The 15,063-nt window shown below is 41.0% G+C and overlaps 1 protein-coding gene across 1 annotated transcript in view; it reads right to left on the reverse strand.

Annotated features, from left to right (window-relative positions):
• Positions 1 to 15,063, reverse strand: part of CHD7 (chromodomain helicase DNA binding protein 7) — an 81,902-nt gene that overhangs the window by 37,968 nt on the left and 28,871 nt on the right. The window contains exon 3 of the mRNA XM_072151840.1: positions 8,477 to 8,886. Coding sequence (XP_072007941.1) covers positions 8,477 to 8,886 — 410 coding nt within the window. The remainder of the gene's footprint in view (positions 1 to 8,476; positions 8,887 to 15,063) is intronic.

Raw genomic sequence — 15,063 nt, forward strand, 5'->3', positions numbered from 1 at the left:
CAGCAGCAGGGGACCAGCCTGAGAAATACACAACTTGTTGCTTGTATTTTGAATAAAGCCCCTTTCATCCTTATCTGATTACATTCTCTGTGCTCCACTACTAGCACAATGAAGGACTATTCTGTTAGGACACAAAACTGCACGTTTGACCCCCTCCCCCACCTTCTATGTCATACAGTGCATCACAGATGCCTCAGACCAGGTCACCCCGTGTATTCCAGTCACTATGCACCCATGGACAAAGCAAGAGTCTCTTCTTAAAAACACACACACAAACAACATGAAAAATATGTTGTGCTATATCATCTTAAACAATGCAACATGTGATCAACAGTCCAGTAACATGGCACTTGTAGATATGCCATATTTTCTGGCTTTTAAGTGGTTACCCAATAGGAAAAAGTGTTTAAAAAATAAATAAATAACCCACAGGCTCAAAATGGGTTAAAGGCAAACAGCAGCCCCCTTTCCACCAAACCCGAGGCATTGGTTAAAAATTAATCCTTACTCGGCCACTTATTGGCTGAGTGTGGAAACGGCTCAGGAAGTGGAGGTCAAAAATGGACCTGACCAGAACCAGAGGAGCACTGGGGTATTGCTAGGGAAAAATTTGTTTTTTGATGTTTTTCAACCCATCAAAAGTTTCAAACAAACAAACACTCTTAAAAATCTTGGGTTCCAATGATTGTTTGAAACCTTACTGAAAAAAAGTTTCAGAACAAAAAAACATTCAGCATCCATTGAAGCAGAGCCCCTAGTGGCCATGTATGCGATATATTAAGAAGTCTACTTTAACTTATAAGCGTAACTTTTCAATTAAGCATCTGACAGATAAGTATATCTAATTTTTTACACCAGCAGGAGATGTCCTACAAACTAGAATATAACAAGATTTTCACGAGTCTCCGAAGTATTCCACTTGCATTCCGTATTTATACAAGAGGATTCCAATAGGGAACTTAACTTTCCTTAATTGTAGAAGAGATCTAGGGCACATGGGCTCAGATACGTCTTCTCTACAAGTCTGTTCTCATGTTTTGAGGAGAACAAAAGTTCTTTTTTTATCCTGACTTTAAAAGTAGTGGCTTAAAGTGGACATTAGGTCAGATCAGCTGCTGGGCCTTTGTAGTAGTAAAGAAGAGGGCGAGGGCTAGGGTGTTCATGTCAAGGTTCTTTGGCGTTAGCTGCCGGCTAGGTTCTGGGTTCATGGCCCGATCTGACATGTCTGCATATGTATTAAGTTCCTCTCAGGTGATGACATCAACGTCTCTTTCATCATCTGTTAATTTATAACAAGCCTGTGGTTTCTGTCTGTTTTTATGAGTGTGACACACTGGGTTTGACCCATATACACACTTTTCCTTTGGGAAATACCTCTATTTGCCTCCTGCTTATGTAATAACTGCTGACATTGGCAAAAGCCTTGTGACCCCTGGAGGTCATAGAATATAAAAAAAAATTCTGCAGTAACGAGCAGCAAAAATTATATACTCTATATTTTTGGAGATGAACTGTGACACCATTTTCTGTCAGTAGTGATGTAATGATGGGTCAGTGTTATCTATATAGAAGTCATTGTTTAGGGAGGGGAAGGAGATAAGCTGTGACATCATCTATTGTCAGTAGTGATGTAATGATGGGTCAGTGTTATCTATATAGATGACATTGTACAGGGAGGGGGAGGAGATAAGCTGTGACATCATCTAATGTCAGTAGTGATGTAATAATGGGTCAGTGTTATCTATATAGAGGTCGTTGTACAGGGAGGGGAGGAGATAAGCTGTGACATCATCTATTGTCAGTAGTGATGTAATGATGGGTCAGTGTTATCTATATAGAGGTCACTGTACAGGGAGAGGGAGGAGATAAGCTGTGACATCATCTATTGTCAGTAGTGATGTAATGATGGGTCAGTGTTATCTATATAGATGACATTGTACAGGGAGGGGGAGGAGATAAGCTGTGACATCATCTAATGTCAGTAGTGATGTAATGATGGGTCAGTGTTATCTATATAGATGACATTGTACAGGGAGGGGGAGGAGATAAGCTGTGACATCATCTATTGTCAGTAGTGATGTAATGATGGGTCAGTGTTATCTATATAGAGGTCATTGTACAGGGAGGGGGAGGAGATAAGCTGTGACATCATCTAATGTCACTAGTGATGGGTCAGTGTTAAATATATAGAGGTCATGCGAGGAGGAGGAGGAGGAGAGAAATGTTTCTATGACCTCTATTGTCATTAGTGTTATAATTAAGTTTTCTATTAGTAATTTAAATATAGATTGTGAAATTTATACAGATTAAAAAAAAAATGTCTTTGTATTATATTAAATATTATTCACTTTTATTATTTCATCCTATTGTAACCCTATTCTGAGTTGCTATGCTGATGGCATGCTGGACCTTCTTGTTCAGCATCAGCTGGAGCGTCACAGTCCTGCAGGGTTTCTCCAATGCTCACATACAAGTGTAAAGGAAAGCCTTCTGCCGGATACAGCAGTACACGAGTGCATCATAAGACAAACAGCGTAAAAAAAAGTTTACTATAAAAGGTTAAACTTGAAACAAAAATAAATGGAAGGGGAGGAAAAAAACTGCTAAGCTGCCTCTGAGAAAGCAATGCACGACTCTTCCCAACTGTCCCGGTGTTTATAGTGCACATGGACAGAAGTCTCCCGTAGCATGAGGCTCCATTTCCAGCCTTTATTTCCGCTCTAACTGCCACAAATTATACAACACTACAGCTGAACGCTGGGCCCCTTTCCTTTCATCTGCACGCCAAGAGCAATCACATTACCCTGGTAACCAGCGCTCACGTGACCAGCACCTGCTCTTTTGGCTGGATGCCATTGACTCAAGCCATCTGCTTCCCTCAATCAGCTTTCAAACATTGGCAACACCTGCGCTGCCGCGTTTTGTGGTCCCCTTTTATTTATATATTTTTTTTATTAGTATCCAAGTGAATCCATGCAAAAGGGGGAGGAAGAAAAAAAACAAAACAACAAGCAAACAAGATAAAAAGTAAAAAAAAAATAAAACCTTAACTCCTTCTATTCCAGTGTCAAAGATGGCGCTAAAGGGTCAAAAGTAGAGGGCTGATAGTAGTTTAGTGGCCAGTATTTAAAAGGTTAAACATGCCCAACCCTATAAGTCACCCCCCCCCCTTCCGTCAGTGACTAGTGAAGAGGACCAGAGGCAACTTTCAGTCTTCTAGCTCCCTCTCAAACATACAAAGCAGTAAAGAGAGGGGGGGGGGGGAATCAAAGCATTCTCTATAAATATTCATGAACGGCGTTCTTAATTTTATAAAACAGTTCATCTGTAAACAGGAGTGTGGCGGCTTATGTGGCGGGGCAGAGCACAAGCCTGCTTAGATTATTTATTAGAACTTTTTTTTTATTTTGCAATCCTGGCGAGATCCAGAAAAAAAAATAGCACTTATTAGAATTTGCAAAACAGATAGTGTTAAAGGGGTTCGTCCTGCTTTATCGTTAAGCTAAAAGATTAGAATTGCCATTTAAGAGAATTAAAAGTGTTTATTCCTACACTGCTCTCACCTCGCCCCCTCCACTGGTCTCAAACTCCTGGTCCCTCTCGAAACACAGGAAATGATTGCTCAGCCAATCACAGACCAGAACACTGTATTAAGAGGGACGAGGAAGGAGACATCAGCGGGAATCCAGGAAGCATCAGAACAGAGACAGTTTCGGCATTATGATCTCTGTACAGGAGCACAAGCAGGGGCGGATTAAGACTGCCATGGGTCCTGGGCTGTATGAATATTATAGGCCCCACAAGTCTGGAATCACTTTCTACATCTGGTACTAGAATCAAGCTTTTTGGAGAATGGAGGATGTTTCCCTTTTCCCTGTTTCCAATCTGCAGTTTCAGGACCCTTAGAGGACCTTCAAAAGATCCTGAAATGGCTCGTGTACATGTGTATTGAGAGCAGGAACGGATGTACAAGGATTTCTTGGGTGAAGGTCTGTCTCTGTATACAATTTTCTTTGGGTGTCCCAGGGCCCGCTAGAAGGCTGGGACCCAGGGCTTCCGCCCAAATCTCCTGCGTTATATAATCCACTACTGCGCACATGAGTGTTCTCCATTCGGATTGTAGTTTACAAAATAGCACAGATTGGCATCAAAAAGAGTCACATCAGGGAGAAGTAAACTTTGACGATTTTTAAATCGGCAGGATAATGCGATATGGAGCCGATTAACCCTCTCCATCAGATAGTTACCAGTCGTGTTAGGAAGCTAATTGACATCCTATCAGGGCTGGCACTTTGATATAATTTTGAGCTAAACGCATCATCCTGGTCATAACCAATAAAAATCAATGACTTCTACCTCGGCCTGACCCAATGTTTTTTGTCCCGGTGGTCTTATTTTGCAACCTACATACTATGTTAGACTGGGTAGGCATATCCCAAAAAATGCAGCTTTTAAAATGGCCAGACAATTTTTTTTTTAAATCATTGTGTATAGCAGAATTTACGTGCAACAACTTCGAAGTTGCCAAGCCACAGGAAATAAGAAATTAGTCACCCGTATTCCACCAACAATTATCTTGTCAGTAGACACTGCAATACCGGACCCTGCATCCATAACAATCCTTGGTATAGGGGCTGACGCTTATAATGTATTCAGAAATTGCTATGTCTACATAACCTAATTAAGTGTAGGTTCAACAAAGATCAAAAAACCCCGCTAGTGAACCATGAAGCTTATGTAAAGTATCGAACAGAACTTATTGCATAATAGCAGAGAATCCGCATATCTATGGAACGAAAAGTATCCAAAATTTAACTTTAAAGTGAGTAGCTATCTTGGAACACAATTTTTTTTTGCGGCTTAATTTCTTTGGTATATCTATGTATAAGAGCTCTAAATCCTCAGCATAAAGTGTAGAATTAAAGTGACTGTCTAGTCAGGAGCTCAAATATGATAAATAATTCAGTACATTTATGGGATGCTTACTTGTCATTCATTTTTTCCAAGGTTTTACAGCATGGCTGTGTTTTTTTTTTTCTTTAAAGCTTCGCTCCATTAAACAAAAGCGGTCATCTTTGACTTCATTTTAGCTAAAGTCTCTACAGGAAGTGCGGAGAAGTCTGAGACACACCCCCAGTCCCCCTATTGGTTCAGCGCAGGCCTACATTTCAGATACACTAGTTGACACATAACTTTAATAGGTAGATTATTCACTTTAAAAATCAGGAATTACTATTGATGGCGAATCCGCAAGGTAGGCCATCAGTAGGCAACCATAGGGAGTAGACTTCCATGACCGGCATTAATCACCCGTTTAGTGTCATAAGTTCCATGTAACCCCAGGCATGGATCACATGGAAAGTAAACGGGAGCTATGGCTATAGTTACACCATTGTTCGGGAATCAAGAGTGCCAAACCAGTTTGCTACACTGTACTGAAGAGATGCAACCACACCGAAACAACGCTGTCTACAGTCGGGAATCGGTTACTTCTGGAATAGTTATACTGGTTTGGCTTTAATCCTGCATTAGGTGTCCTGAAAATCATGCTTGGTGTAAAGGGGGCTGCCATCCTGGAAAACTTATTTGCATATTCTCCCAGCTTCAACCTACAAACTGCCCCCAAGTCCATCGCTACAGTAGCAGTGAGTCGTCAGTCACTCGGTCAACTATGAAGGGTTTATCTGGAAGATAGGCCATCAATAACATTTCTTGACCAGCTTTTTATATCCTATGCTACACAGTACAATATAAAACCACCCAATAGTGCAGTATCAAGTCACCCTAATATGTGTAATAAACTAGATCCATGATCCCATGGAATAGAAGAAAATTCATCTAACCCCAATCATATCAAACCCCAATTTCATTGCGTGACCCAATTCAACATATGTACACATATTTAGGCCCTATATGTATATAATTTTAATGCTTTTTATTATTGCGCTTTCAACTATACTGCCAGAGTTGTCACACTGGACGACTATTAAAGACTTGTACTGTAATTTTTACACATATCTATGCCTCCAGCCATCCCATGGGCCATGCCGGATTGTAAATGTAAAGAATCATCCTGCTTCAACCCGGTACACGAGTTCTCACCTAGATGAAGGATGACTGATACATCACATAAGTCATTCCTAAACTGATCAGACAAGACAGCTGATCAGACAAAATGAGGTGAAGAAACCCTTAATGACATTGCTCTATAGAAGAGAACATGAGCAGCTCCAACCATCAGAGACAACGAGAAGGCCGCTGACTAATCAACACCCCTAAAATAATGTCACAGTAAAAATACTGATATTTTTTACCGATAGTGTATATATACACACACACACACACACACACGTACACTGTATACAAATATTTTCATAGTAAATTAGAAATCAATGTGGTTCATGAATACTCTCTAGGATAGGCCATCAAAATTACATCAATCAAGATCTAAAACAACCCCATGTCGATGACCTAACCAAAGGACACTTGATGACTAGAAAAAAAAAAAAAAAATCTCAGTAACAACCCATTATTTAACATTAAGACAAAATGTGATATCTAGGAAGATGGGAAGGAGGATAAGGTATCACCCAGTAATAATTTGGCTGTTGACCCCCGTAACTTGCCAGTAGCCTCTTTCTTCTAGGTTGAAGTGTAAATGGTTTACCCCACAGTTTTAAAAGGTTGTACCAAGTTTGCAAGGTTCCCCTAACGTTTGGTAGTGGAGTTTGCAACTGCTGGACCCCACAACAATCACAAAAACGGGACCCCCACCTATCAGTAGAACAGGAGTCCTGTTCTCACTAACGCGTGGAGAGGCATGCTTGACCTACCCTACCATTCAATAGTATGGGAGTGTCAACATTTGGGTTCGGCTATCTTCGACACCTCCATTAGCTGCACAGATACTGGAGATACCCTTGGCAATTTCCAACATTCCATAATCTATTGAATGCCCGTCTACCCCACAGTAAGAAGTAAATGACAGTCCTCTGCTGGGACTACAGTTCTCTTCATCAGTGGAAGACCTAGCATTCGGACCATCACTAATCCGTTCATTTACCCCTGGAGATGGGATAACTTTCGAACAACTAATTTAATTTCCTCTAGTCGTAGACCAGTCATCAAATATCTATCCACACACACACCTGGTGGTAAACCAGGTTACCACGTAATACACTGTGTACCCCCCGTGGAGTAAATGCATCAGTGTATTACTACATGGGGGCATTGCTCTTTCAAGGGCAGGAAATGCAACAAGCAGACACTTCTTAGTAAAAGGCTTTTCCACAAAACCTGAAAACTGTAAAATTCTCGGAAAGCATTGTAAATTCTAACACTAATCTGACGTATATTTTAATCCTAATGAAAACCGTGTTTCAGAGCCGATTTGGATTAGGTCCTTTAGACTGTGCCTCCATCTGGAAATTATATACTTCCAAACACTAGCCACAGCTTGAAAAACAGGTTCAGATGTTTAAAAAACTAGTTGTAAAAGTAAAACATTTTCAAATCTGAACACACAAATTAGACTAAAACTGTGCGTCCTAATGCTGTATTGGCAACTACTACTCACACCTGAACATATGGTTTTTCGTCTACTACTACAGGAATATAATACGCTGTGTAAAAACACAAACACCATAAGCTACAAAAATACTGGAGACTGTGGAAATGCGATGGTAACATCTATAACGTAGGTTGTGATGGAGACGTACACACATTACAAATTAAACTGTTCAAAGTTGATAAAACGCTCTTCAGCAAAATACCAAGAGATGGTCAACAGATCTGAGCACGTCATAATATAAACAAACAAATTTGCAGATCACTGTCTGACTGTCAAAAAACCTTATGGTAATAGCGAGACTCTTTCAGAAGGTTTAGATAGCGCTGTTTTATTGCCCTGCATCTTTTTGGTACAGTACAGGGAACTGGACTGACTAGGGAGGAGGCCTTAGACATGGGTCAGGAAGGGGGGGGGGGGCGGGGGGACTCCAGAAAACGTATGTGTATGTCCCTAACCCAGAATTCCTAGCAGATAATGCATGTCCTTGAAGACTCTGTACACCTGCAGAAGCAAACATCTTAAGTAGTTTGATTCCCCTCCTTGATTCATGTCGAGACAAAAGACTGAAATGTGAAACATGGGATCCAACCTTAGAACATTTTATGAGTCTTAAGCAATTTGGTGTCAACTTACAACCACAGCGCACCTATATCCACTTTCTGGTGTTCTCTACCTAGGAGCCTAGTTACCCGTTAACAATCATCTTATTCCTAACGATTTTCTTCTCTTTGTGGTCCTGCCATTTTAAATTCACCAACAAGTTCTCTCAAAAAAGACTTTTTCCCATAAGTCTTTTGCGGGATATACCTTCCGATAAGTGGATCCAACCATCATCGTTTTTATTCTCTGAGAAATGCCAAGAAATTGCCACACTACCATTGAAATAGCACCAGGGTTTGTGCTTACCTTGCCTTCTTGCTGGTCTTCGCTTTTGGTGTAGTTGACTTCACCTTTTTCTCTTTTGGCTCTTTGGGAGTTTTGGGCTGTTTAGGAGCCTTAGGTTCCTTAGGCTCTTTCTTTGCTTTGGGCTCTTTAGGCTCCTTGGGTTCCTTTTTAACCTTGGGCTTTTTCTTTTTCTTGCCATCTGGGGCCCCCTCAATTGAGAAATCTGGGTTCTCTCCCAGGAAACCTTCCGGACCAAAACCTTTGCTACCATCTGCAGTAATGTGGTTGTTTTTTTTCTTCCTTTTTTTCTGTTGAGGCTGAGACTGCATTGATGGCAAAAAGTCTTCTGTGGTCATTAAAGGAGCATTGGGGCCACCAATTCGAGTCATATCCGGCACAGAATTATCAAGAAAAGGTTCCGATGGGGAATGCTGAAACAAAAACAAAAAATTTAATAGGTAAACTTCAATGGTAGAAGTCAGCTCACATCACATGTAGTTTACTGTCCTTTAAGAAGGGCCACAAGAAATTCACAAGCCCTTCACAGCAAAAGGTATCCCCTCCATTAAACAAAAGTTTTGAAGAACAGTTAATTTAAAGCAATGACAAATAATTTGAGTGAAACACAACAACACAACTGATTTAGTCGACTAACTTCACTGCAACATGGCTTGGAAAGAAGTCGGCCATGTCTAAATTTGTTTGTTTAATTAGATAGTGGACTAAAAAAAATCCTGAATTACTGCTAAAGATCATTTGTTCATTATTAATATTTATCTCAAAAGGAATGTTCTCAGGACAAAATGTTCCCAGAAAGATTGTCCACCGGGTCATTTATGGCCATTTTAAAACAACAGTTAAATCCAATAGGGACTAAAGGTGGCCATAAACAAGATACAACAAGGTTAATCGTTGAACAAAATGCTTAAAAACAGTTTTGAAAGATTTCTCTGACAAATACCTCCATATTTTAGTCTATATTGGCTTCTAAAGTTGTTCACACTTTCCAAAAAACTGATTTCTCTTTCCGAAAACAAATCTAGAAACATGCTTGACCAGTGATATGGTTTGAAGACTAGACTTCGAATTCATTCCAGAACAATCCTGGTTAGCCAAAAGAATTCTAAATATTTCCAAATAATTGTGGCCGCTCTTGTTCATCAACGTCACTGATCGCTTACTACCTTAAGAAGAGGAGTACGGTAGAAGTTGTAGAGCAATCAACCACCAGAAATCCACTTGTCTACCAGTTGTTTAACTATCACCATACTTCCCTCTTACATGCCCGGTCATCTTGTTGTAGCCATTATTACAACAGAAGATTAACAAGTCTAAAATGGTCCTATGGACGGCGCTAAAGTGCAACACAAACGTCCTCTATGGAACCCAACAGCAAATAATGCATACGTTTAACCTAACTGCAAGTTTAGTAAACACAACCCTGTCATGAAAAACTTCACATGTAGATAGACACAAACCTGCTAGGTTTGTAAAATTGATGAAATGAGCCGATGCTATGAAAATGGGCAACTCCACAGCTACTAATAGATGTTTATGTAAAATTGGAACAAAAACCAGTGATAAGTGGGGGAGGGTGAAGAGGGCTGAAGTTTAGCAATGTTTGGTAGACCAGCAACGTCTCACATCATCTTCGAGGGAAAGCTGTTTCTGTAAACATTTAACAAAGAACAGATGGTCTCTCCTAATCACGTAGAAAAAAAAATTCCCCATCTAGATGGCTCCTTTAATGTCCACAAAAACACATGAATGGGGAACTTCTTAATACTCAAATTTTTCATGCTGGTCTTCACTTTAAGGAGGCAACAGGAATTTAGTTTAAGAGGAGGTCCTAAGGCCTCCTGCATACTGGAAAACAACATCCATGCTACTGTAGCTATTAGGTGGAAAAAAATAAAAATCCCATTTCCAATCCACACACCGGTTACTCCATCATCAATTCAGAGAGAATAAGACTCCATGCACACAAAACACACACACACACACACACACCTGTAGGTATGGCATGCAAGGCTTTGGCTTCATTCACATGTTAAATTGTGCCTTGAAACACAAAACGGGCGGAGGGGGGGGGGCTTGACCCAATGGGGATCACAACTGAGCAATTTGTGTTTAGCATACAAACAATGCAAAACACCTGCTTGCAACCCACCCCTTTGCATTTGAATTGTATTTCTGAGTGTGAATACAACCTGATCCATGTGCATTGGGACTAAAAAGGGGGAAAAATTATGGCCACATATGTATTATTATGGATATATTCATATTAATTCCTAAAACAACTTAAAAGGATTTTCCAAGAAGAATCGTTATCCACCAAACCTAAAGCAAAGTGGCAATTTTTCTTTTCATTTAGGGTGCGGTCACGTTGTGTTTAACGAATGGGTTAAAAAACGCATTGAAACAGCTGGAGAGATCTGCCTAATTAAACAACTGTTAACACTTGTGTTTACAAAATGCAAATGTTAACCCATGCATTAACAAACGGATGCGTTAACACGATGTGTGACCGCACCCTTAAGGAATTTGCAAATAAGATAGAAGACCAGAATGACAAAATAATGCCACGAAATAATATAAAGAGCCTATCGGATAATTAGACAACAACAGAGCACAAATATTACAAGAGACTGAGAACTTAGGACTATAGCAAAGCCTAGTGTACATCAGCAGAAAAATCAATGATACAAAGTGGGTCAATGACCGGCAACTTTTCCCAAACCAAAAAAAAAAAAAAAAATGTTTTGGGTTTACAGCAAACTGGGTCTATTATATAACGATAGCAGGATGAGGATTTAATCCAATGAAAAGGTACAAAAGGTAAAACTAGGGGAAGGCCGCATGCTTTCAATCCGGATTATACCCAAATAACCCTACTTAACCCTTCCCCACTGACATCATTTACCTATAGGGGGCTTTAATAAGTAAAGCCATGACAGCGCCCGACACTACGAGAGTGAAGGACGATTATATTTATTGAATGTTTCCCTACATCAGACTGCTTGCCACTGGCCAAATCCTTCCTGTGAGAGCGTACAGTAGGTTATTTGAAACACAACCACTTATGCTGAAGTATTCCTGAAAGTAGATCATTAATATTTTAGTCGGCAAGCCAGCTCATGGGGAGAGAGAGGAGACAGCAATTGGAGTACACACTAAATATCTAATATGTGAAAAGAAGGTCAGGCGAAGCAGGCATTGCCCCGCCATCTGCTTATGATGCTCTATGATATAGTGGCCGGTGCCTAGAAGTGGTCCGAGGAAAGACCAAGGCACCGAGGGTCAGTGGGGAGCGAATGCTAGCCGGTCTTCTCCGAGAATGCTGGTATTTATCTACCTACCACAAATTGTATCTGGACACAATGGGAAAAGGATAACTCATCTGTATTTTTCTTTTTGTGTATGCATCCCTTAGGCCACACACCAATGTCTAGGACGGTGTGTTATCCATGGTTTCAACGGCTAGCCCATGTCCCCATGCCTTTCTATAGGCTCATACACACGGACCGGGTTTATATGCCCCATTGTAAGGCTACTGTCCAAGACGCAGAACTTAAAGTCAAACCCGGGTAATAATTGAAGCAGCGCAGACATTCTTATTTACCGTCATCAGCACATGAGCAGAGCGCACATGCCAATAAAAACGGGCCAGAAACAACGTACCCCAAGTCCCAGGCAAGCACAGGTTTGGGTGCAGGAAGTCTTCCCCAAATCCAACAGGGTGCATTATGGGAATTAAAAAAACAAGCTGGCATGGGCTGGTTGATGGTAGGGTGAGGAGCCTTGGGTCATGTGTTTGGAAAACACGAACCACCGAACTAAACAAGTAACCTTCTTCATGGAAGGGGTATTACCGAACACTGGCCTCATCTAATGGCAGGATGCCCTCACCATAAGGTAAAAACAGGAGTTCTTATAGGAATACTAGATTGGTAGGTGTTGAGAATTTGTGGGTTACGCTGGAAAATAAGACCAATCCACTGTGCCCCGATCTTAAAATGACAGGATCTGTCTGTAGCCAATATATTAGCGTCAGATACTCTTGGTCATCTCCAGCAGTTTTGTGGATTCCAAGCCTCAATGGATGGAAAAGTTTTTAATTTAGCAATCAAGGACATGTGATCCCAGTTGAATGTTGTCTATAGTAAAGGCTATAGTAAATGTACATAGAGAAGTGTGGTGCAGCTACAGTATGCCTCTATAGGTCATATGTTTACCCAGCATGCAATTGTGGTTTCTCAATCTAGTTCAGGAGGCGACATAGGACGGTGTTTGCGCGCAGCAGATGAAGTGCAGGACGAGCTGGCACGCTTCCCTGCTCATGACAACATGAATACGTACATTGCACAATTACCAAATAGCCGGTCTAGAAACCGTCATTAAAGGATCTTCAAGGAAAGGTCACCTTGAACAAGCCCCCCATGCATCTCTGCAGCGAGCGGCTTGACAGAAGGTGAGAGCGTAGACCGACAGTTTATAATCAGAGCTGTCGGAAACACTTACTGCGAATAGCCGCGCATGTAGGACTGGAGCCTAAACAGATTAACATGCTATAAAGTGAGGCTGAACTATCGCTCCCATAGGAGTCTAATGCATTATAGCCCGGGACTGCAAGCTGCAACTAGAGCGTCAGGAGGAAAACTGCGAGATGTGTCCAATAGCTTGTACATAAGGAAATCAAGAGGGGTACAACTCAGAAGCCTTTAAACTCTGCTGCTATGTTTTCAAGAAATTCAACGAGCTACTATAGCACCACATAGGATTGGCTAGAGCGATTTCTACATTAAAATGTTATATATTATCTATATTAAGAACGCAGTATGCCCAAACACTACAAAAGGGGCAAATATGTGTAGGAACACAGAACATCCTACTACGGATCTTGAACAGATTTATCGGGCAGAGACAAAGATCAGGCAGTGACTAAAGCCACAAGCCGACAGGACTGATAACCTAACCACTGCACTTCACACCCTCCTTCAGCTCGTGCCGCAAAAGGTCTTGTACAATACAGATTGGGGAAACTAGAGAAGATCTCTGCTGCAATCACAACAATGATATGTATTTAGTTCTATCCAAAGTGTAGTTGCCCTTTAAATGTCCGATATGTTATATAGCAGATGGTGAACTGATCCGCCATTGTTTGCACAGCTCTGTTTACTCTGGAAATAAAGGATGGGATGTTCGCGGTCTGCTGCCATTTTCTACAATGTGGATATGTCGCTTTTATTAAGGGTCTTGATAAGCACCTACACTGTGTACAGGTTTTCTATGGATAATGTGTATTTTCTGTACACAGTGGAGTTGTCCGCTTGTCAGGTTTAATCCACTTGGAAAAGGGATGACAGAAATTATGGCAACAATGAAAACTCGGACGCAGGACTTCATCCAGCTCACCATTGTCTGCTTCAAGGGGTTGTCCAGGGGTTTAAAAAAAACCAGGGCTGGTAACTTCCAAAAACAGCACCCCACCCGACCATGGCTTGTGCCGGTATTGCGTCTCAACTGTGTAGATAAGAAAAGTTTAGCTGCAATACCACACACTACCCGTGGTCAAGAGAGGAGCTGTTTTTGGAAAGAAGCAACCTTGCTGTATAATTTAAAGACCTCTCCAGATGGAACTTTTTTTTTTTTTTTAGTATATACTTTTAGTATTCTCTGAATTTCAGATCTTATCTTCTATTCTTCAGTTGTTACTACTAGAAATTTGTGAAAGGTAACGTGTCTGCATACAACACATTGATTGGTCAATGGACACAGCTCCAGCTAGTAACACCAGGATGTCAATGTATCTATAGATTTCCAGGAGGAATAACAGAGGAATGTATTAATTACATTCTATGAAATTGAAGAAAACCAGGATCAAGGTTTGTAAACCAAGCATACTGCCAAACTGGTGTGTGCCCCCTCTGGTAGGATCCACTCATAGCTTTTTATACCCTTAGATTTACAAAAAAATTATGCTAATGAGCCTGAGGGGCTTTGGGCTTTATTAAGAGTTATGGATCTCAGAACACCTAATTTGTATAGTTTTTAAAACATTTTTAAGTAGAAACTAGGACATAAGCAACTAAAAGAAGAGCAGATCCTGTCAGAGGAGGCGCACACCACTATGTCAATGTGCTTGGTTTACAATTCTTCATCCTGGTGGTAGATTTCCTTTAAGTTGCAGAATTGGGACATGAGAAACAAGAAAAGAAAAAAGTACAATACATAGAAAGTCACTCTGTATAGGGCATCAAGGATTAATATACATTAGGCCAGAGAAGTAGTAGACTCCTATCTAGTGCCTCCCTGCCCCTGACCTGGAAGAATGATGTCTCTCGGCCAGGACACAGACTAAGAGGAGCGCTTCTGTCTTGTCCAGATTAACCTATTTTCCATGGGGATCAAAAGAGCTGTGAAGGCATTAGAGAGACGTCTCATGCAGAGTGCTAAATGGAAAGTGACACTAAAGAGGGACGCTCCACATCTGCTGAGCCTGGCATTGTGTAGCCCCACCACCTGCTGGACAGCAACTTTCCTCTACCTCCACCAAAATGGTCTGTCTTTCTTCTAAAATAGCAAGCAAGGGCCCGGTTCTGGAAACG

This window comes from Engystomops pustulosus, chromosome 5 (genome assembly GCF_040894005.1).
Source record: "Engystomops pustulosus chromosome 5, aEngPut4.maternal, whole genome shotgun sequence".
Lineage (NCBI taxonomy): Eukaryota > Metazoa > Chordata > Amphibia > Anura > Leptodactylidae > Engystomops > Engystomops pustulosus.